Raw genomic sequence first — 21,227 nt, forward strand, 5'->3', positions numbered from 1 at the left:
TTCAATAGAGAATAAATGTTGTTGTTTTTCAGCTGTGAAGAAAGAATCTAATTTTCTGAACTGAAGAATTTATGATGCTGGAAACAACATGGAGACTATAACACAACATTTCCACTGTGTTCATAGAATGAATGTAAAACTGTCAGACATTCATTAAATATGCAAAATGTCTACAGAAGCATCAGAGGGTCAGACGTGAAGCACTCAGTGATTTTGATCAAATGACTCATCAGTTATTGATCTGTACTACACTGATCTACCACGTTAGTAAAGCTGGTGTTCTGGTGGTGGAGGGAGACTCGGATCATGTTCTGGTTTTGGAGCAGTGATCTGCTGATGGTTCAGTTTGATGAGCTTCTTCAAAATCATCCCTGACATCACCACTGAAAGGACGTCCATGAAAACAGACTGAAAATTACTGATATGTTCACAATCTGAGAGTTTAAAACTTGACAGACTTGATTCAGATGAAGTTATTTGAGCAGAAACTCCTGGATCTTTATCCTGTGTTGATCTAATCCTTCATGGTTCCTCCACAGAGTGGAGCAGCAGAGCTCAGAGGTTCCCAGTGGTCAGTCTGCCCAGCAGCATCAAACACAGCTGGACTCCATATTTATGGTCTGTACATGTACAACAACTACTGTTACATCTGTTCTGTTCACAGTCATCTCCATGCTGCTCTTTGTAGACCAGTGGATCGTCAGTGTGTCCAACATGGATCTGATGTTTGGCTCCATGATTTCAGTCTGATTGGCTCATTCATAAATATTCTGTTCCAGCTGCTGGAGTACAACATCATCACTTTTGTGAAGAACGAGCTGAAGAAGATCCAGAAGGTTCTGAGTCCAGATTACCCAGAATGCTTAGAGAGTCAGAGGAGCAGCAGGAGAGAGGCGTTTGTGAAGATCACAGTGGACTTCCTGAGGAGAATGAAGCAGGAGGAGCTGGCTGACCGTCTGCAGAGACGTAAGAGGATTTATCTAAAGATTTAAGCTGCTGGATAAATGAACATTTTCCAGAGATGGAAGATGGAGCAACATGTTTTAAAGATTAGTTCTTTTTGGAATTGAGTGTTTATTTTTCTTCTCATTCAGAACTTCAAGCTGCAGTTTGTCACCGTAACCTTAAATCCACCCTGAAGAAGAAGTTCCAGTGTGTGTTTGAGGGCATCGCTAAAGCAGGAAACCCAACCCTCCTGAATCAGATCTACACAGAGCTCTACATCACAGAGGGAGGGACTGCAGAGGTCAATGATGAACATGAGGTCAGACAGATTGAAACAGCATCCAGGAAACCAGACAGACCAGAAACAACCATCAGACAAGAAGACATCTTTAAAGCCTCACCTGGAAGAGATGAACCAATCAGAACAGTGCTGACAAAGGGAGTGGCTGGCATTGGGAAAACAGTCTTAACACAGAAATACAGCCTGGACTGGGCTGAAGACAAAGCCAACCAGGACATCCAGTTCATATTTCCATTCACTTTCAGAGAGCTGAATGTGCTGAAAGAGGAAAAGTTCAGCTTGGTGGGACTTGTTCATCACTTCTTTACTGAAACCAAAGAAGCAGGAATCTGCAGCTTTGAAGACTTCCAGGTTGTGTTCATCTTTGATGGTCTGGATGAGTGTCGACTTCCTCTGGACTTCCACAAAACTACAATCCTAACTGACCCTAGAAAGTCCACCTCAGTGGATGTGCTGCTGATAAACCTCATCAGGGGGAAACTGCTTCCCTCTGCTCGCCTCTGGATAACCACACGACCTGCAGCAGCCAATCAGATCCCTCCTGACTGTGTTGGCATGGTGACAGAGGTCAGAGGGTTCACTGACCCACAGAAGGAGGAGTACTTCAGGAAGAGATTCAAAGATGAGGAGCAGGCCAGCAGGATCATCTCCCACATCAAGACATCACGAAGCCTCCACATCATGTGTCACATCCCAGTCTTCTGCTGGATCACTGCTACAGTTCTGGAGGATGTGCTGGAAACCAGAGAGGGAGGACAGCTGCCCAAGACCCTGACTGAGATGTACATCCACTTCCTGGTGGTTCAGGCCAAAGTGAAGAAGGTCAAGTATGATGGAGGAGCTGAGACAGATCCACACTGGAGTCCAGAGAGCAGGAAGATGATGGAGTCTCTGGGAAAACTGGCTTTTGATCAGCTGCAGAAAGGAAACCTGATCTTCTATGAATCAGACCTGACAGAGTGTGGCATCGATATCAGAGCAGCCTCAGTGTACTCAGGAGTGTTCACACAGATCTTTAAAGAGGAGAGAGGACTGTACCAGGACAAGGTGTTCTGCTTCATCCATCTGAGTGTTCAGGAGTTTCTGGCTGCTCTTCATGTCCATCGGACCTTCATCAACTCTGGACTCAATCTGCTGGAAGAACAACAAACAACCTCCAAGAAATCTAAATTATTTAACAAACTAAAACTTCAATCTCTCCACCAGAGTGCTGTGAACAAGGCCTTACAGAGTCCAAATGGACACCTGGACTTGTTCCTCCGCTTCCTCCTGGGTCTTTCACTGCAGACTAATCAGACTCTCCTACGAGGTCTGCTGACACAGACAGGAAGCAGCTCACAGTACAATAAGAAAACAGTCCAGTACATCAAGGAGAAGCTCAGTGAGAATCTGTCTGCAGAGAAAAGCATCAATCTGTTCCACTGTCTGAATGAACTGAATGATCGTTCTCTAGTGGAGGAGATCCAACAGTCCCTGAGATCAGGAAGTCTCTCCACAGATAAACTGTCTCCTGTTCAGTGGTCAGCTCTGGTCTTCATCTTACTGTCATCAGAAGAAGATCTGGATGTGTTTGACCTGCAGAAATACTCTGCTTCAGAGGAGGCTCTTCTGAGGCTGCTGCCAGTGGTCAAAGCCTCCAACAAAGCTCTGTAAGTACATATGTGATCATAGCTTTAGCTTTTAAATGTTTATTCTAGTTAACACAGATCAGGTGGAACAACTCAAATAAAATATCAAAAATATTAAGTGGTCATCGGTACTCAGTTTGTTCAATAGTGAATACAATGGAGCACAAATTGTCCACGTTTCTGAAATATTTCTGGGTGTAACTGTCACCAAAGTGCAATTTAGACCTGGCCTGTGGTTGTTATCTAAGTGATAATCATCAATTCTACTAAAACAAATACAAAATAAAGAAGTTTGACACATTCTGTTGATATCAAAAGCACACTGAACAATTCAGTGTTGTTTTACTGCTGTTCTCTCTTCACTTCTTCTCCTCTGATTCTCTCCACATGTTGCTCTGCATCAGTGCTCAGTTTCCTGACAAAACAAGATGAAATATTGCTAAATATAATAGTATCTCATTACGCTTCAACATAAGTGTTTTATTTTTGTAATTGTTTATCTGTTATTTTTCAGACTGAGTCACTGTGACCTGTCAGAGAGAAGCTGTGAAGCTCTGGCCTCAGGTCTCAGCTCTCAGACCTCTAATCTGAGACAGCTGGACCTGAGTAACATCAACCTGAAGGATTCAGGCGTGAAGCTTCTGTCTGAAGGACTGAAGAGTCCACGCTGTACACTGGAAACTCTCAGGTGAGATCAAGCATTTTTCTTTCATCAACTGACAGAATTTGCAGATTAATAATAAGGCAGTCCTCTAATAAGAGGAGAAGTGGAGGTGTTTTGGAGGGCAACGTACTCTTATGTTAACAAGACAGGAAGTAGTTCCTGGGAACTGCTTCCTTTGTTATTGTCTAAGTAGAAACCTGATGGTGAAACAGTGATGAGTTTGCAGAGGTGGATCCACAACACAACAATGCAGTTGCGTGCTGAAAGCAGACTTCTCACAGATTCTGAGGCTGCAGGTTTCATCACTGTCCAACCAAAATTCACTGAACCAGCAGTAAATGAACGTCCAAAACTACGCTTCATGTTTAAAAATCAGATGATCAGGGGGATTTGTGTTTACATCTTTTTTGTGTGATCTGTTCACCTGCTGTTTCAGCTGTTTGGTGGTTGTTGAGATGGTTTTGTGAACTTTTAGCTGAGATTCTGACGTTTCTGTAGATACCACACATGTCTAATTACTTTGTACAGCATGAATGGCCATAACGAGGTTTTTAACAGTAAGAAAAGTTGTAAAACTTCAGAAAATATAGTTAAAAGTCCAAAACCTTCTACGTCTGGTGGCTTGTGGTAAGGAGCAGATCAAACAAGTAAAGAATTACGTTATAATTATAAATGGCTTCAACAGCACATTCAGGTCTGTGAGACTCATTCAGACACTGAGCCGTGGCTCTGTGCTACATGCACATATTTCTGCATCTCTGCCATTCAGACACACTTTATATATAGTTTATTTTATGTAGTGTTCAATACTGAACTGTACATTTAGTCTTTTTAAAGGCAGCAAGTTTTATTCAGTGTTTTCATAAAAGCCTTATTTCTATCCATTTACTGCTATTAGGAAGAACACGTGAGGTTTAAGACCTGGACCAGTTTGAAACCTTTTGTCCTCCACAATGGAAAATGGGTGGAAATAAAAATGGGTCTCACTTTAGCCAGCTCCTAATTTGATCAGTTCTGCTCTCAGCGTCTCCTGTATATCTCCTGTATAAATGTTGCACTCAGCTTTGTGGTCTCCAATATCACTGAAATGCAGCCAGATGCTGCTCATTTTGCCTTTTCACTCTTTCCTGACACGCTTGCATTTCAGTACAGCTCCCATTTCTCTGTGTACTGGTCTCTACCACTACCCTTGCTGTCTATGGGACATTTCCGTCCTCTTTCACATAATGGTATGATCCCAGTCTGTCTCTGAAAGTGATTGGCCACATGGTTTGCTCATCAGAATAACATCTCAGCCGTGCTCACATTGATTATCAGCAAGCCTGAAAATTCATCAATATTTGACATATGAAATTATCTCATGGGCTGGATTTGGCCCACGGGCCATATGTTTGACACCCCTGGTTTACACAGTTTGGTATTCAATGTACAAGTGAGCTAGCTCTCAGCTAACTAGCAGACAAGCTAACTGCTGGGACTGCGTCTTTCTAACAAGAGCGTCAGACACTCAGACTGGTTTCCTTTGTGGATGATGATGTGTTCTCACACTGATCCTTCATGCTGATGCTGCCATCCACCCACTGCTCCTGGATTCCTCATCATCATCTCCATCAGCCCTCACAATACTCCACCTTCTTCAGCTTCATGTTCAGCAGTCTGGATGGACAGTAATTCTTTCCATGGGTTATGGTGGGACATTGAGAGCTGAAGTCAAACAGCAGTGAGAATGAAAGACTGATTCATTTCTATTTAGTCTTGTGATGTGCAGCTTTGTTCAGAGCATTAAGGCCCAGCAAAGATTACTGAGGTCATAGAGTCCTGATGAAACCTGTGTGCTTATAGAAACTGAGACCAGATGAACCAGAATAGAAGGACATTAAAATGAAGTGTCAGCTACACAAAGGCAAAGCTATTCAGTTGTTGCTGTGAGTTATTTAAATGGAGGATGGAGTCAGACTTTAAGCTGCTGGACTCAGTCACTATATCCTGTTGTCCTCATAGAACCTGGACACACAGACTCACCTGTGACACAGTGACACACAGTGTGGGCTACACACACATTAGAAAGTGGATCAGTCACACTTGTGCAATCATTTGTTGTGCTGGGAAACCATGAACACTTTGAATCACATTAATGGCTTTGTTACAGCAACATTCAATCATGAGTTCAAAAGTAGTGCATTGTGTACTTATTTTAATAGTACTGCAGTATGAGAAGTGCAACATTCAGTGTGCAGAAACAGATCAGGTGCTTTCTAACAGCAGTGTTCCCTTTAACACAGCAGCAGTTCAAATATTTCTGTCAGTCTGAGCTGAAACATGAATCTAATCAAATATCAAATCAAAGTTCTTTGCCTCTGCCAGGACGTTAACATTTGATCTAGTTTTTTACAAAGTTCCCTCAGCGTCCAGAGCCACCAACATACCTTTGATCAACAGCAAGTGAACATTTATAAATGTGTGTTTGCAGAACAGGAAGCAGCAGAACTATTGTTCTGTTATCAGGCAGCAGCACAAACGCTCATCAGCTCATTTACTGTGCAGGACTTTGAGTGTGTGAAGTGTGTGTTTGTGCTGGATTTCCTTTGGAGAATCTCAGTCAGAAACCAGACAAAGAAAAACTCTTTCAACAGTCCAGGTTGAGTTGACAACATGAACTGCATTTATCTTCCTCTGACTGACATGTTCTTCCTCCTCTGCACCGAGCCAGCTGCTAAGACTCACAAGCTCATTGACATTTTCTGATGATAAAGAAACTCTCTTCTTCTGCACAATATGAGCAGCAACAGAGAAGAAGCTTTCACAGGTACAGATGTTGCAGCTGTGGCCAAGTACATGTGCTGCATGTTGGAGCAGCACTCTAATGGACAGGCCTCTGTACTGATGGTGGGCTCTGCTCTGTATCCACCACACTGTTCTCAGCTGAGTCTTCCTCCTGTTCACAATCACACTCTGATCAAGCATGTTCACGTTGTAACGCCGTGGCTTTCGTAGTCTCTCCTTTTTCTACAGCTCATGTGTTCTTCTTGTGATGCTGCGTCTTGAGGCTCATACATGCCGTCATTTGTTGATCCTAAGAACGTTCCTCAGACCGACTTCTTCAACAACAGATAACTTTAGTTGTATCAACACTGCCTCCTGGAACAGTTTAAAATGAACATGTCAAAGATCTGCACCTGTCTCCATGTTTCTGTCCCCGCCCCTTTCTCTCTGTCCTGGGTCATGTGAGCGCTGCAGTAGTATTAGGCCCACCCTCAATGCTCCCATTGGCTGAGACGCATAATGACGCCCATTTCAAGCCAGCACTGATCAACATCCCTCCTGTGACCCATGGCTTTTATATTCAGAGCCAGTGAGCACTTTCACAATAATCATGATTTTAAAAACTGTGATTAAAATAATTGCTGACGTTAATCAGTTAATGAGTTAATGAGATAATAACAGGTTAAGTTGCCCTAATAATTAGACTTTGGTGACAAACTGATGTGATCTCCATGTTTCCTTTGTTGGACTGTGGGCGAGTGTCAGAACTGAATGTACTGAGTAACATGTAGAGTTTAAACATGTGTCAGTTCCAGTTTTAGAGCTCTAAAGTGCAGCTATCATGTTAGGAATATGTTAGGAATAGACAGGAACACTGAGCACACTGAGGTCAAATCTTTATTTTACCACTCGCTGCATTCTTGATGTTCATGAATTCAGCAGCTTCATGATTGTCTGCAGCATTAATCTCATATTTCCATTAAAAGTGTTGAATTTGACTGTTTGATGTTCTTTATGATCTCTGGCACCAGTTCATCTGTAGGCTGAGCTCAGTCCATCCATTTAGTGAAATGATGTTTAAAGGTCTCCTTGTTCTGTGAGCGTGCACAGATCCTGAAGCAGAAAGCCTGGGTTACAGAGAAATGATCATCACTGTGATGATGCTCATCATCTCTGACTGGGATTTGAGGTTTTGTCAAAGCAGCAAAGAAAGCCTGGCTATGTTGGACTGGGTGTGGAAGCAGCTCCCAGTTTGAGTTCAGGAGACAGACACCCTCTCTACTTTGAAGATCAGCTTCAAACTTTCCTTTTTGATAAAGCTTATAGTTCGAGCTGGATCAGGTGACCCTGAACCATCCCTTAGTTATGCTGCTATAGGCTCAGGCTGTTGGTGGACTTCCCATGATGCTCTGCTTTCTTCTCCCCTCTTTTCACTCCTGATGCTTTTATATGTCACTACTGCATGTCCTTAACTTTTGTCTCTCTGTTTTGTTCTTGTCTCTCTGAGCTCATCTCTTCCCTTTCCCCTCACCCTGCAACCAGTCATGGTAGATGCTCCTCCTGGAGCCTGTTTTCACTGGGAGGATCTTTGTGTCAAAGGGAGTTCTTCTTCCCACCATCACCAAGTGCTGCTCACAGTGGAGGCGGTTACCTTACACTGTTAAACAGCTTCAGATGACTGTTGTTGTCTGTTGGGTATTGTCACTTATAAATAAAGTTACATTGAATGGATGTAAATGGATAGATGTTATTGTGACAAAGAGAAAACAACTGTTGACAGATAGATTGTTGTTTTGTGTGTTTGCAGTCTGTCAGGATGTCTGATCACAGAGGGAGGCTGTACTTCTCTGGCCTCAGCTCTGAGCTCCAACCCCTCCCATCTGAGAGAGCTGGACCTGAGCTACAATCATCCAGGTGACTCAGGAATGAAGCTGCTGTTGGCTGGACTGAAGGATCCAGGCTGGAGACTGGACACTCTCAGGTATGGAGAGAAAATCTGATAGAGGAGGAAGAGCTGGAAACATTTCCCGTGTCTTTCACTCACTTCCTGTTTGTTTCCTGCAGATGAGACATGAACAATCACACATGCAGGAATATTTTCAGGGACAGACACACTAGTCTAGCTGGATAGTTCATGGATATTTATGTAGGGGTCTCCAAGGAGTCTGTTTGCAGGAACATTTAGGTCACAGGTGTACCTGATATAGATACCAGTGTACCTAATAAAGTGTCAGCTAACATTTGGAAATGGAAGCTTAAATAATGACAAACTGTACATTCACAGCTGAAGTCACAATAAATTTGTTCTCAAGTGCACATTTTTCTGTTATTGTTCTCAAACAACAGAATGAGAATGAAATATTGATTCTAACAGGGCCCATAAACAGCATTAGCTTAGTAGCATTAGGTTATCAGAGTTTCCATCATGGTCACACAAATCCTTAGCAGAGAAAAGTGGCCTACTTAGCAATAGCTGCTCAAGTTGTATAAAGAAAGGGAAAACAGTATTAGCATTAGCTGCTAATGGCAGCTTACTTAGCATAAACTCTTCACATCTTTATAATGCAAGGGAAAGGAGTCACTCATGGAAGCCTATTTAGCATTAACGTCTCACATCATTATAACACAAGGGAAAAGGGTATTAGCGTTAGCTACTAATGCTTATTCACCTCAAATTAGCTTTAGCTGCTAATGGTAGCCTACTTAGCATTAACTCCTCACTAATATAATGCTAATTCACATCAAATTAGCATTAGCTGCTCATATTGTTATAAGGAAAGAGAAAACGGTATTAGCATTAGCAACTAATAATTATTCAGCCCTAATTAGAATAAGCCTCTAAAAGCAGCCTACTTAGCATTAACTCCTCACATCGTTGTTACCCAACGGAAAAGAGTATTAGTATTAGCTACTATCATTTTTAATAAGTAAGAGAAAACAGTGTTAGCATTATTGAATAATGCTAATTCACACTAAATTAGAATTAGCTATTTACAAGAGCGTACTTAGAATTAGCCGCTCACATTGTTAAAAAGTAAGGGAAAACAGTATTAGTATTAGCACATAATGCTAATTCACGTCAAAGTAGCATTAGTTAATAATGGCAGCCTACTTAGCATTAACTGCTCACTAATATAATGCTAATTCACATCAAATTAGAATTAGCTGCTCACATTGTTAAAAGGGAAGGGAAAACAATATTAGCATTAGCTGCTAATAATTATTCACCTAATTAGAGTTAGCCCCTAATGGAAGCCTAGTTAGCATTAACTCCTGACATAGTCATAATGCAGGGGAAAAGGGTTACCATTATCAGATAATGCTAATTTACATCAAATTAACAATTGTTAATAATGGTAGACTTCGTATCATTAGCTGCTGTCATTCTTACAAAGCAAAGGAAAACAATATGAGCATTAGCTGCTAATGCTTTTTCATCTAAAATTAGCATTAGCCACTAATGGCAGCCTACTTAGCATTAACTCCTCACTAATATAATGCTAATTCACGTCAAATTAGCATTAGCTGCTAGCATCAGCCTACCTAGCACTAGTTGTTCACATTGTTAAAAGGGAAGAGAAAACGATATTAGCATTAGCTACTAATAATTATTCACCCCTAATTAGAATTAGCCGCTAATGGCAGTATACTTAGCATTAACTCCTCACATTGTTATAATGTAAGGGAAAAGAATTAGCATTATCTAATAATGTTGACCTTGGCCCACTGGAAAAGTTCAGAACTAAAGATTTAGGAGTGTTTCTCGATAGCTCTTTCTCATTTGAGAAACAATTGAATTCTGTTATTAAAACCAGCTGTAAGGTTTATATTGTTGATTGTCATTTATGCTTAGAAATATTTACTCATATATGCTTAGAGTTTTATAATCGATTGCATGATGATAGAGGTTCGATCCTTAGTAGTCTGTAAAGACTCTGTGTGCCTTCCAGAGTGCTCTGGCATGCACACAGCACTTGGGGCCATGAGAGAGGTCGTACCCTCTCTTACTGATTTATGGTGTAGGACAGGGGTCTCAAACTCAATTTAGCTGGGGGCCGCTGCAGGCAGAGTCTGGGTGAGGCTGGGCCGCATTAGGTTTTCCACAAGAAAGGCATGGTTAAAAAATTCCAATCTTCTCAAATCTCTTTATTTTTATTTTTTAACACAAAATATGAAAAATAAATAAACAAATTAAGAATTAATAAGAAAATAAATCAATCTGTAATACATAAATAAAATAATAATAAGATATTTTTAGTCAGTGAACTTGTGTTTTTCTTTCAGTCTTCTATATCTGCTGTGTTTAGATTGAAATGTCTGTATTAACAGTTCTATAACCTTCTTCTGAACATGAATGGAACACTGTAGAAAATGAACTGTTCTTCTGAACATGGCTTCTCTTGCCTACTCCTTGCTGCTAGAGACCTGGCAGCGTTTCCTCTCGCATAGCCGAGCCAGATTTGGCCTGAGGGAGGAAGCAGTTGCGGCCCTCAGTATGTCTTGAAGATGATCATCCGTAAGTCTGGACCTGTACTTGGACTTATTGAAGTTCAAAGTGGAGAAGAGCTTTTGGCACAAGTATGTGCTACCAAAAAGGCACATGGTCCACTTGAACATTCGGGAAAGCCGAGGGAAACTAGGGCTCAAGTCTCTCAAAAATTTTCCAAGCTTGTCTGCTTTTCCACTCACCTCCCTGAACTTTGCTTTGAGTTCAGAGTTGCACTGCAGCTCAATGAGCTCCATTTGAAGCACAGAAGGGGCATCTTGCACATCAAAGGAGAAGGGGTCCGCAAAAATGTGAAAGGTGGCTCTGTGTGTCTTGAAGTCAGCAAATCTGTGATCAAATTCCTCCTGTAGCCTCAAAATGACATCAACATACTCGTCAGCACTGAATGGTGTGCCTGCATCCACGAGTGCCTTGCATGCTGGGAAATGGCAAAGGTTTGTCTGAGAGAGCTGAGCTTTCCAGAGCGCCAGTTTTGTGGAGAATGCTCTCACGTTGTCATAGGCAGCACTGACAAGTTGCCCCTGGCCTTGTAACGTCTTGTTCAGTACATTAAGCTCATGTGTCATATCAACAAGAAAAGCTGAGTCCATGAGCCATTTGGGATCAGTTAGCACAGGAACACTAACTCCATCCTTCTCCATGAAGGCTTCACTTCTGCTCTCAACTCAAAAAGTCTCTTTAATACATTTCCCCTGCTGAGCCAACGTACCTCAGTGAAGTCGAGCACATCCCCATATTCTGACTCCATTTCCTCTAAAAATTATTCTCTTTGGTTGCTTTCTTGGAGAAATCTTGCTGCCTCAGTAGATCTGTTTTAAGACTGGCAACCCGGTTCGCTCTCTCGTCTCCCTGGTATTCTGCATCCAGCTCAGCATGTCTAGTTGTGTAATGACGTTTCAAATTGTATTCCTTGTGCAGCGCAACTTTCTCTGTGCAAATAAGACAGGTCGGGGTGCCCCTGTGCTCAACAAAGAAATATTGCATTTCCCACTTTTCCTGAAATTGTCGGTGCTCATCACCAACCTTTCTCTTCACCGCAGGCTTTGAAAAAGACATGTTTGGGGCTATGTGACATTTATAATTCTACTTGGTGTCACTGTCGCATTGAAGTTTCAATCAAGCGTTTAGCCGACGGACGGGGAACGTCTCAACGCGTAGAGAACGTCATTTCTGCTTCTTTTTCTTGCAACCGTAGCACGGCGATCGGCAGATAAAAAGCCGGTAGCAGTCTCCTTTGTTTTTACGCTCGATGTTCATGTCTTTCATGACGACACGAACACCGTGGCGTTTGCAGATGGTAGAAAGTGCAGGGATAGCGAGCGCAAAAAAGGCGACTGCTCACGGCGCCGGGCTGTTGTTACAGGAGAAAGAAGCGGAAATGACACCGTGACATATAACAAATAACATCAGCTGTTTCTGATGTTAGTTGTTTTGACTGCTTTTACATTATATTGAAATATATGTAATGTTCATGTTTGCTGCAATGCAAACGCAGTGATGCAAATAAAAACATGGAGCCACAAATTACGGTGCGACCCTATAATTAGTCCGGGTTACCGGGGACTGTTGTTGCCGATGAACAGGTGTCGCTATGTGACTGCAGACTAAATTGGGCTGCATTGAGTTCATGACTTTTCTTTTATCCCGCCGCCTACGCATCACTGTGAGAGTTAATATGAGATCTCTCTCTGTGGAAAAATAACTTTAAATCCCACTGACGTGTGTATAAATCTATATACGTATAATGTCCCGCTGGGCAGCAACTTAAAAAAACAACTTTTTTTGAAGTGTTGTGAACGCAGCGCGCTGGGGCGAATGTCGGCGTTTGCCCAATAGAAAGGAGGAAGCCAGCCAGGCACAGGAAAGAAAGAAACACTCCAGGGCAACGCTGCTGGAACTTTGACTCATTGAGAAATGTTTCCCTGCTTGCATCAAGCCCGGCTGGTGTCCCCTGAGATCCATATCCCACCCTGATTGGTGGGTTAATTCAGCTCCGCCCACAACACTGTAAAGTGTCATACATTATCAAACTAACATTACATTTTCATATTAAGGTGGGGCCAAAAACTATCGTCCTGCGGGCCGCAATTGGCCCGCGGGCCGCGAGTTTGAGACCCCTGGTGTAGGAGGACACCTACTCTGTGTCTGGTTAAGTATAAGAGCCCTTTGTTAGGGGGACCGCTGGACTCTTAGCACCAGCTTTGGGGTCACAGGGTCACATCTGGAACACACACACACACACACACACACAGTCACACAGACACACACTCACACACACACACAGACACACACACACACACACACACACACAGTCACACAGACACACACACAGACACACACACAGACACACACACACACACACACACACACACACACACACACACACACACACACACACACACACTATGCACAGACTGGTACTCTTTGTTCATACCTGTGTAAGACGTCATAATGAACTTGTGCATATTCATGTAAGCTCAATAAAGAGCAGTGTTACGAGGGAGCAGACGAGAGCGACTGAGGTCAAGTGAAGGAACGGCGCTGTCACAGTTCTCTCCCTCATCAATTGTCTGGTTCCAGCGGTGGGTCTGTGCTAGACGACCCATCACCAGCTTTTTCCACTGGTTACCAGTACGTGGTAGAATCCACTTCCAGATCTGGTTGTCTTTAAATCTGTGAATGGATTGGCTCCATCTTATCTCTCTTTAACAAAAGAATCCAAGTGGAGCCCTCAGGTCTGCAGATAAGCAGCTTCTGACCAGAACTAGACGTAAAAACAGAGGTGAGCTTTATCGATGGCTGCAGCCAAACTCTGGAACAGTCGCCCTTCACATCAGGTCGTCACCAACACTGGACATTTTTAAAAGCCGGTTGGAAACACATTTGTACTCTGTAGCTTTCAATCCTGACCAGTCTTTATAGTCATTACTGTGTATGTTTCCTATTTTCTCTCTACTCTGTGCAGCACTTTGGCTCAAGCTGTTTTTAAATGTGCTGATAAATAAATGTAGATTTCTTTGAATAAAACAGTGGAGCCGAGCTTTGAGCTCAGTGTGTAACAGTGTGTGTGTGAGAGCCATGTAATGTCCATGTGTGCATGCTGACTGTGCTGCTCTGACCCCCCTCCTCCTTTCAGGGTGGAGCCTGCTGGAGTCCGATGGTTGAGACCAGGTCTGAGGAAGTGTAAGTGTGTTTTTAATGGGATTCATGAAAACAAAGCAGCACACATTCAACCATCTTCATCATGTCAGGAGTCATCATCAAAGTGTCAATCAATGAACAGATGATGGATCAATAACTGCAGCTGGATTGTGTTTGTTCTCTCCATCAGATTCCTGTCAACTCACAATCGACACAAACACAGTGAACACAAAGCTCCAACTGTCTGACAACAACAGGAAGGTGACACGTGTGGAGGAGGTTCAGTCATATCCTGATCATCCAGACAGATTTGATGTTCGGGAACAGCTGCTGTGTAGAAATGGTCTGACTGGTCGCTGTTACTGGGAGGTCGAGTGGAGAGGAGACGTTTATATATCAGTGAGTTACAGAAGCATCAGAAGGAAAGGAGACAGTGCTGACTGTGTGTTTGGAAACAATGATCAGTCCTGGAGTCTGTACTGCACTGATCATGGTCCTCGTTCTGTCAGGCACAATAAGAGACAAACATCCATCTCCTCCTCCTCCTCCTCCTCCTCCTCCTCTGTCTCTAACAGAGCAGCAGTGTATGTGGACTGTCCTGCTGGCACTCTGTCCTTCTACAGAGTCTCCTCTGACACTCTGATCCACCTCCACACCTTCAACACCACATTCACTCAAACTCTTTATCCTGGGTTTAGAGTCAGTTCCTTGTTTCCTGGTTCCTCAGTGTCCCTGTGCTGAGTGGAGTGTAAAGAGTGTCTCCTGTTACAGAAACACTCTGACTGTTGAACAGATAGTTCAGTCTGTACATGTCTGTCTCTTTCACTCACAAACACGTTTTCAGATTCATGGATTCAATCAGTTGATGTTTGAAACTCTTCTAAATGATTCCTTGTAAACTTCTTCCTCTTCAGTCACAAACAAACAGGAAGTGATGTCACATGTGTTCCTGTCCACACAGCAGAATGAGTCTATTGCTGACAGTGATGTACAAACAGAGTGAGCATTTCTGAGGCCCAAAATAAACTGAGTAGTTCACTGAATGAACAATGGACTGTGAGCTCAGTTCCTTCATCATTAGTATGGATTATATATGTATATGTATTATATTAGTATCATATATATCAGGTGCTGCTGCTTTCAGTCATTGTGCAAATGTGCTGTTTGTAAGCTTGTAAAGCTGCAGTCAGCTGAGACTGAAGAAGTCACCTGATCAGTGAGCAAACGTTTCTGAAAACGTCCAGATGAACAGAATCAACCTTTTGGGATCAGCCAGCAATGCAGCATCATTGTTGTTCAGCTTCAGAGGTTTGCAGGAATGAACTGATGACCAGAAACAGCTGCAAAGTCCAAGAAAATACCAGCTGGAGTTCAGCTGCATTTGAAGAAGTCAAAGAAAAGTAAGGATGGCAAAGGGCGACGTTTTCTTCCAAAGAGCTGCAAACATGGTCGACGCCTCATTAGAAGAATCATCTGGACGTTTGTGAGGAACTCTAACCAAGAAAGCAACGTCACACAGATCCAACAGACAGTTTCCATGACTGCAAGTGTTGAGTGGAAAAATGCTACATTGCATTATTGCATCCTCTCACCACAGGAGGCGCTGTTGGCACCACTGATTGCTGATCAGCTGTTCTCTGATGATCTGATTGATACTGTGAATAACGGGACTCACTGAACTCTGTGACACAGTGAAGATTACAGAGTTTAACTTCACCCTTTAAGACTGACCACAGAACCAAGTCCGCCAGAGCTTTTGTTATATTTTTACATGCTGTGGAGCCATTTGTGGGAGCATTTCAAGTTGCTATACATCAATACAACTGTTATAGCCCTAATTTTAATAATATGTATGCATTAAGTCCATAGTAACTACATAAACTGCAAAAACAACCTCTGCTCATCCATCTCTGTGTGTATCAGGATACATTTGGTTCATAATACACAGAAAAATCAGAGTTATTACCTGTAATAAATGTGAAAGATTCCTGCAGTGATAACCAGGCAGGACTGAAACACATCCAAGCTGTCACCACGGTAACAGCACCGTCCATCCACAGGTGAGGGGAGGAGCAAAAAGAGGGACTTTGACCATTTTATACTAAAAACACTCAACTAATGTTTCTAATATGAAACAAATAAGCCCACATTAATGTGAGCGTTTATTAAATAATAATAATGATGATTTCCTCCTGATCTCATTTCCACAGCAGAGAAAACTGTGGTGTATATTGAGGTGGAGGGTGTGGTCTGTGGCTCAGGTGTAGAGTGAGGGTGGGGTGCACCACAGCAGCATGCTGGGACTGCTGAGGGTGGAGGAGGGAGTGATGATGACATCAGAGCTGCAGCACAGAGACCAGTGAACACACAGTCTGTTCATCTTTGCATAGATACAATATACAGCACAATATTGAATGACAGACACGCTGTGGGAGCTTCCACAGATACACTGACGTCAGCATCCAGAGTCCTCCTGCTGCTCCCCCCTCAGAGCCCCGTGATCAGCACCAACACATTCAGTTAGATGACAGAGTCCAGCTGCAGCTAGAATCAGCTCCCCTCTGTGAACAACAGCACAGCGTCAGTGTTTCACACTCAGTGAAAGGAGGAAACAGCAGAAGAACACCATGTGTGCTACGTTTCCCAGGACACACTACAAACTGCACAAATACAGAGCAGCACGTGGAAGGACCTGGAGCTGCATTTACAGAGCTGCAGACAGCGTGATGTCCTGTATGGACAGGTGGAAGGAACCAAGTCCTCAGCTGGAACACTCGTGTTTGTCCACAGACAGGAAACACAGCAGGAAACTTCCTCACAGAAGTGCAGCTCATGGATAACACACTTCCTGTCAGTCAGAATGAGGCTGCAGCCAAACACAGAAAGGTGTTTTTGTCCAGATGAGCCCAGAGAAGAAACACGAGTGTTCACAGACATCAGAAGCTCAGAGAGGTGAAACATGAGGTTGGAGTCCTCGTCAGCATCCAGAAGAGCTGCTGTGAAACCCTGAGTACTCATGACAGACTCTGATGGCACAAACACATCATGATTCAAACAGAAAGACAAACATGGAGCTCCTGATCCTCCTGCATGAGAACAAGCTGACATGAGCGCTGTGTCTGAGAGTGTCTCCCTGTCACAGTGACAATAACACAGCTGCTGCTCACAGTCATTAAACTGACCTGAGGTCAGCTGTGCTCCTTACATATGAACCATGTGACCTCACATCAGTGCTGTGGATGACTGTAGTCATAGAAGAGTAGAGCTGTAGCAGGTGGTGTGAGGAGGAGGTGGTGTATTCTAGTTAACGCAGTACTGAAACACTCCAGCAGAGGGCGCTGTTAAGTCCTTATTGTAACACAGTTACTGTGTGCAGTTAGACTTCATACATAATCTGCACTTATTTCCATCAGACATGCTGTCAGTAAATGATTGGTTTCTATTGATTCTACTTCCTGTTGACTCGTTTGATGACAGTGAAACAATCACAGCTGATTGTGTGATGATGTAAACTGTCACTGTTACATTCAGTGTGTGTGACATAATGTTAGTGCAGGCTGATAACAGCCTGGTTCTGTTAGAAACACATGAACGTGTCCATAGATCAGTGTGTGTTTAACATGAGAGCTTCAGCCCTGCTGATGTGTTAAATAAAGACATGCAGGAAAACTGATGAGACTCTGAAATAACTCTTTATATTTATAATGTAACTCTGCATCAAAAGAACAACAAAGGATCCCAGACAGGTTTCTGTGAACAAAGACCATTCTGATGTTTCTGTGTTTCTAACACTTTGACATTATTAGTAAACAGACTGCAGTGAGCAGCATTTATAAAGAGCTTCTATATAAAGATATGACAGCTGTTTGACAAGTTTATCACTCTGTGTTTGGACCTGATCAGTCCAGCTGTTTACTTGAAACATGTTCATTTACCTGTTCTGTTATATTCATGTTCTTGTCTCTGTTGAAAACACATTTTAATGTCCCTCAGATTTTTCTCCCAGATGAATAAATATAAAAATGACACAAACTGACTGCAGCTACTTTTTGTCCTTTCTGTCAAAAACCTTCATGTGACTCATGAGAGACACGTTTCAGCTGTTTGTGACAGATCAGAGGCCAACAAGTCATTTATAACACTTTCCATCATTGTTTAAAGTTCTCAGTGTTTCTGTGTTGCTGCGTATAGGATCTCCCAGCATCATCACTGTGCTGTCCAATCATTGTGTGCGAGGTTACCCTTATAGTGCGATGTGTGTTTGCACAAAGAGAAGCATGTGTGTCAAATATAAATAAGCACAGAACAGAAACAGCTGCTCGTTTCTTCTGTTTAGAGTCAAGTTAGTGTTTTGTGTCTTTGTTTGAGGCCTGATGTCGAGCAGAGGTGTGTGTAACTGCACTGGTCTGTTATATGTGTGAAGTGTGTGCTTCTCTTCAGCATCATCTTTGTCACTGCTGATTCCTTTGTGTCATCATGTGTTGAGAAGAGAGAACAGTTATAACGGAGGAGCAAAAGGAAGCCCTGAAATCTGCATCAACAAGGAAGTGTTGGCTCACCAGTGATCCCAGCAGAGCCACTGGTTTGGCTCCAGTTGTTCTAGATTCAATGATGTTGTTGCTACAGATACATGTCAGCATCTTTATTGTAGTAAAGTCTTGTAATGTGAAGATAGAAACAAGGCAGCAAACAGCTCGATGATCTGATCTTAATGATGTTGTTTTTATTCCTGTCTGTCAGAACTGGATTGGAAACTATCAAAGGTCTAAAAACAGCCTCGACCCTCCCACAGAGCAAACTTTACACACGTCATCTTTCAGCTACAATCTTTGTTGCAGGGATCTTCTGCCAAACAAGGCTGAGAGAAGATTTCTTACAGCTGTCATGTTGATGCTGTTTCAGTCTTTGGGCAAACACACTCATATATTAGGGCTGATATCAGGGCTGCACAAGTTCTTTGTGTTTGTGATCATGAATAACAGAAGTGTGGAAGGCAAACATGTTATTGTTGGATGAAACTTCATGAATCCTTTGTAGATTTGAGCTGTTGGAGCCTTTCTTTTCTCTTCAGGTGTACAGATGCTGAGGAGGCAGGTGAAGCAGGTGGAGCTGTTGTGATGCTGGCAGAGGGTGTGTCTTAGTAACTCTGTGAGGCACAACTGGATCCAACATTGTGGATGTGTTGATGTTGGAGCCATTAAGAGTCTCTGGCCACACTGTAGGATTTCCCTTTGATCCACTGTGGGGGCATTTTGGAGTCTGTCAGTGAAACTCTTCATGTTTGTGTTTGACTCCAGTTTATAGAAACAGAGAAATGTGTCATGCTTTTGTTCGGCCTCCACAAATACACACATTTGTTCATTGGTTGGACTTTTTGGAAGGAGACACATTGAAAACCATGTTAATAAGATCTTGTTGTTTCCTGTGGATCCGACACAGAGAGTGGACTTCAGACAGAAAGCGTGGAAGAGATTTTAGAGGCCGTGTGTGGCAACAGGAAGTTTCTGTGTGTTTGCTGATCTTACATGTGGAAAACAACACGTGATGTTTGTGAAGTCCTACAATGATCATTGTTCTCACAGCATTTTGAGTGGGAACAGTTCAAACTGGGAGTAGTGGGAGTTATTTACTGATTGAAACAAGCTGAATGTTTCTGTGACGATGAAGATCAGCAGCTCAGCTGATCAATGAACTGACATCTATCAGTCGTTTCATGAGATGAAGTCATCAGCAGACATTTGTTCTGACTGTGTGATGAATGTCAGAACGTCAGGGCTCTGCTTTAGTCACTGCTTGATGATCATTGGCTCATTGTTGAATCCAGGGCCCAGTCTGACCTCTGACCTTTGCTGCAGGTCTTCTGTGTTATCTCCACTTTCATGTCTGATCTTCTACTTGTAGTCCTGTGTCTACATATACAGTGGCTTTCAAAAGTATTCGGCCCCCTTGAACTTTCCCACATTTTGTCACATTACAGCCACAAACATGAATCAATGTTATTGGACTTCCAGGTGAAAGACCAACACAAAGTGGTGCACACGTGAGAAGTGGAACGAAAATCATACATGATTCCAAACATTTTTTACAAATAAATAACTGCAAAGTGGGGTGTGCGTAATTATTCAGCCCCCTGAGTCAATACTTTGTAGAACCAGCTTTTGCTGCAGTTCCAGCTGCCAGTCTTTTAGGGTCTGTCTCTGCCAGCTTTGCACATCTACAGACTGAAATCTTTGCCCATTCTTCTTTGCAAAACAGCTCCAGCTCAGTCAGATTAGATGGACAGCGTTTGTGAACAGCAGAAATTGAAATTGAAATTGCAGTGAAGTCAGCTAGAAACTTACAGTGACGTGGACATCATGCAAAGACTGCCAGACTCTGTAATACTGCAAATGATCAGTGACTCAGGTTAACACTAAACTTTAAACGGCACCTCTGTGTCTCTGTGTGCTGAACATCTAGGATTGAGTCAGGCTGCATCAGCTGAAGCTGTTATTTGTATATATCAGTATTTTTTTATTCAGGTGTGGGGAAAATACGTAAGACTGCAGTGAAGCGATGCACCAGATGAATCCCTGGCCAAAGGTATCGTACTCAAATCAGACTACTGATCCAGCCACATCAGCCTTTTGTGAGGTCTGTTTAAAGTAGACTAAAGTGAACTGCAGGTTCCTGAGAGGTGGACTGTGAGCACAGAAACACATGTTCATACATACAGCTGCAGCAAACTTACATTAATTTTAAATAGATTTGTTACTCTGATGTCTGTCTCTGTGTTAGTCCTCTGACAGACTGGTGACCTGTCCAGGTGTGCTCTACCTACTACTGGGACAGGTTCCAGCCTCTGTAATAGAAATGTTCTGTTATTCTCATTTAAAGTGTTTAAGTGCTTATGCATATGCTTAGTTGTGACACTGTTACTGTTCAGTGAAAGTTGCTAAAACTAGATGAACTTACTTCAGCAGTTTGAGAAAACAACTCCCTTTACAGGTGCTGATAAGGCCAAGGGCACAAAACAGCACAACCATTGATGCGTTAGGTTTCATAGCGAGACACGTGAAGTGTGGTAGGATCAGTTTGTAACTTCCTCCCTCTTCCTTGGAAGGCGTAAAGGAGGAGGAGCACGACCTCTGTGGCAGCGCTGACATGACTGAACTGTGATGTTTGATGTGTGTTGGTGCAGTAATAAATAGCTTGATCACAGCTCTTTCTGTGTTGCAGACTTTATTTAAAAAATTCCACGAACCCCCCCCCCCCCCCACCCCACTGTGAACCTGAATT

General features: G+C 42.8%; 1 protein-coding gene across 1 annotated transcript; it reads left to right on the forward strand.

Annotated features, from left to right (window-relative positions):
- The first annotated feature begins 478 nt into the window (after window positions 1-478).
- On the forward strand, window positions 479-15,295 carry LOC309702427 (protein NLRC3-like). Its single transcript, XM_082527145.1, has 7 exons — window positions 479-618; window positions 780-966; window positions 1,095-2,895; window positions 3,389-3,562; window positions 8,109-8,282; window positions 13,945-13,991; window positions 14,140-15,295. Exons 1-7 carry the CDS (start codon window positions 616-618, stop codon window positions 14,688-14,690), a joined length of 2,937 nt encoding a protein of 978 aa, XP_082383271.1. The 5' UTR covers window positions 479-615; the 3' UTR covers window positions 14,691-15,295.
- Window positions 15,296-21,227: the final 5,932 nt, after the last annotated feature.

Source organism: Aulonocara stuartgranti, assembly GCF_965226115.1.
Source record: "Aulonocara stuartgranti genome assembly, chromosome: 3".
Classification (NCBI taxonomy): domain Eukaryota; kingdom Metazoa; phylum Chordata; class Actinopteri; order Cichliformes; family Cichlidae; genus Aulonocara; species Aulonocara stuartgranti.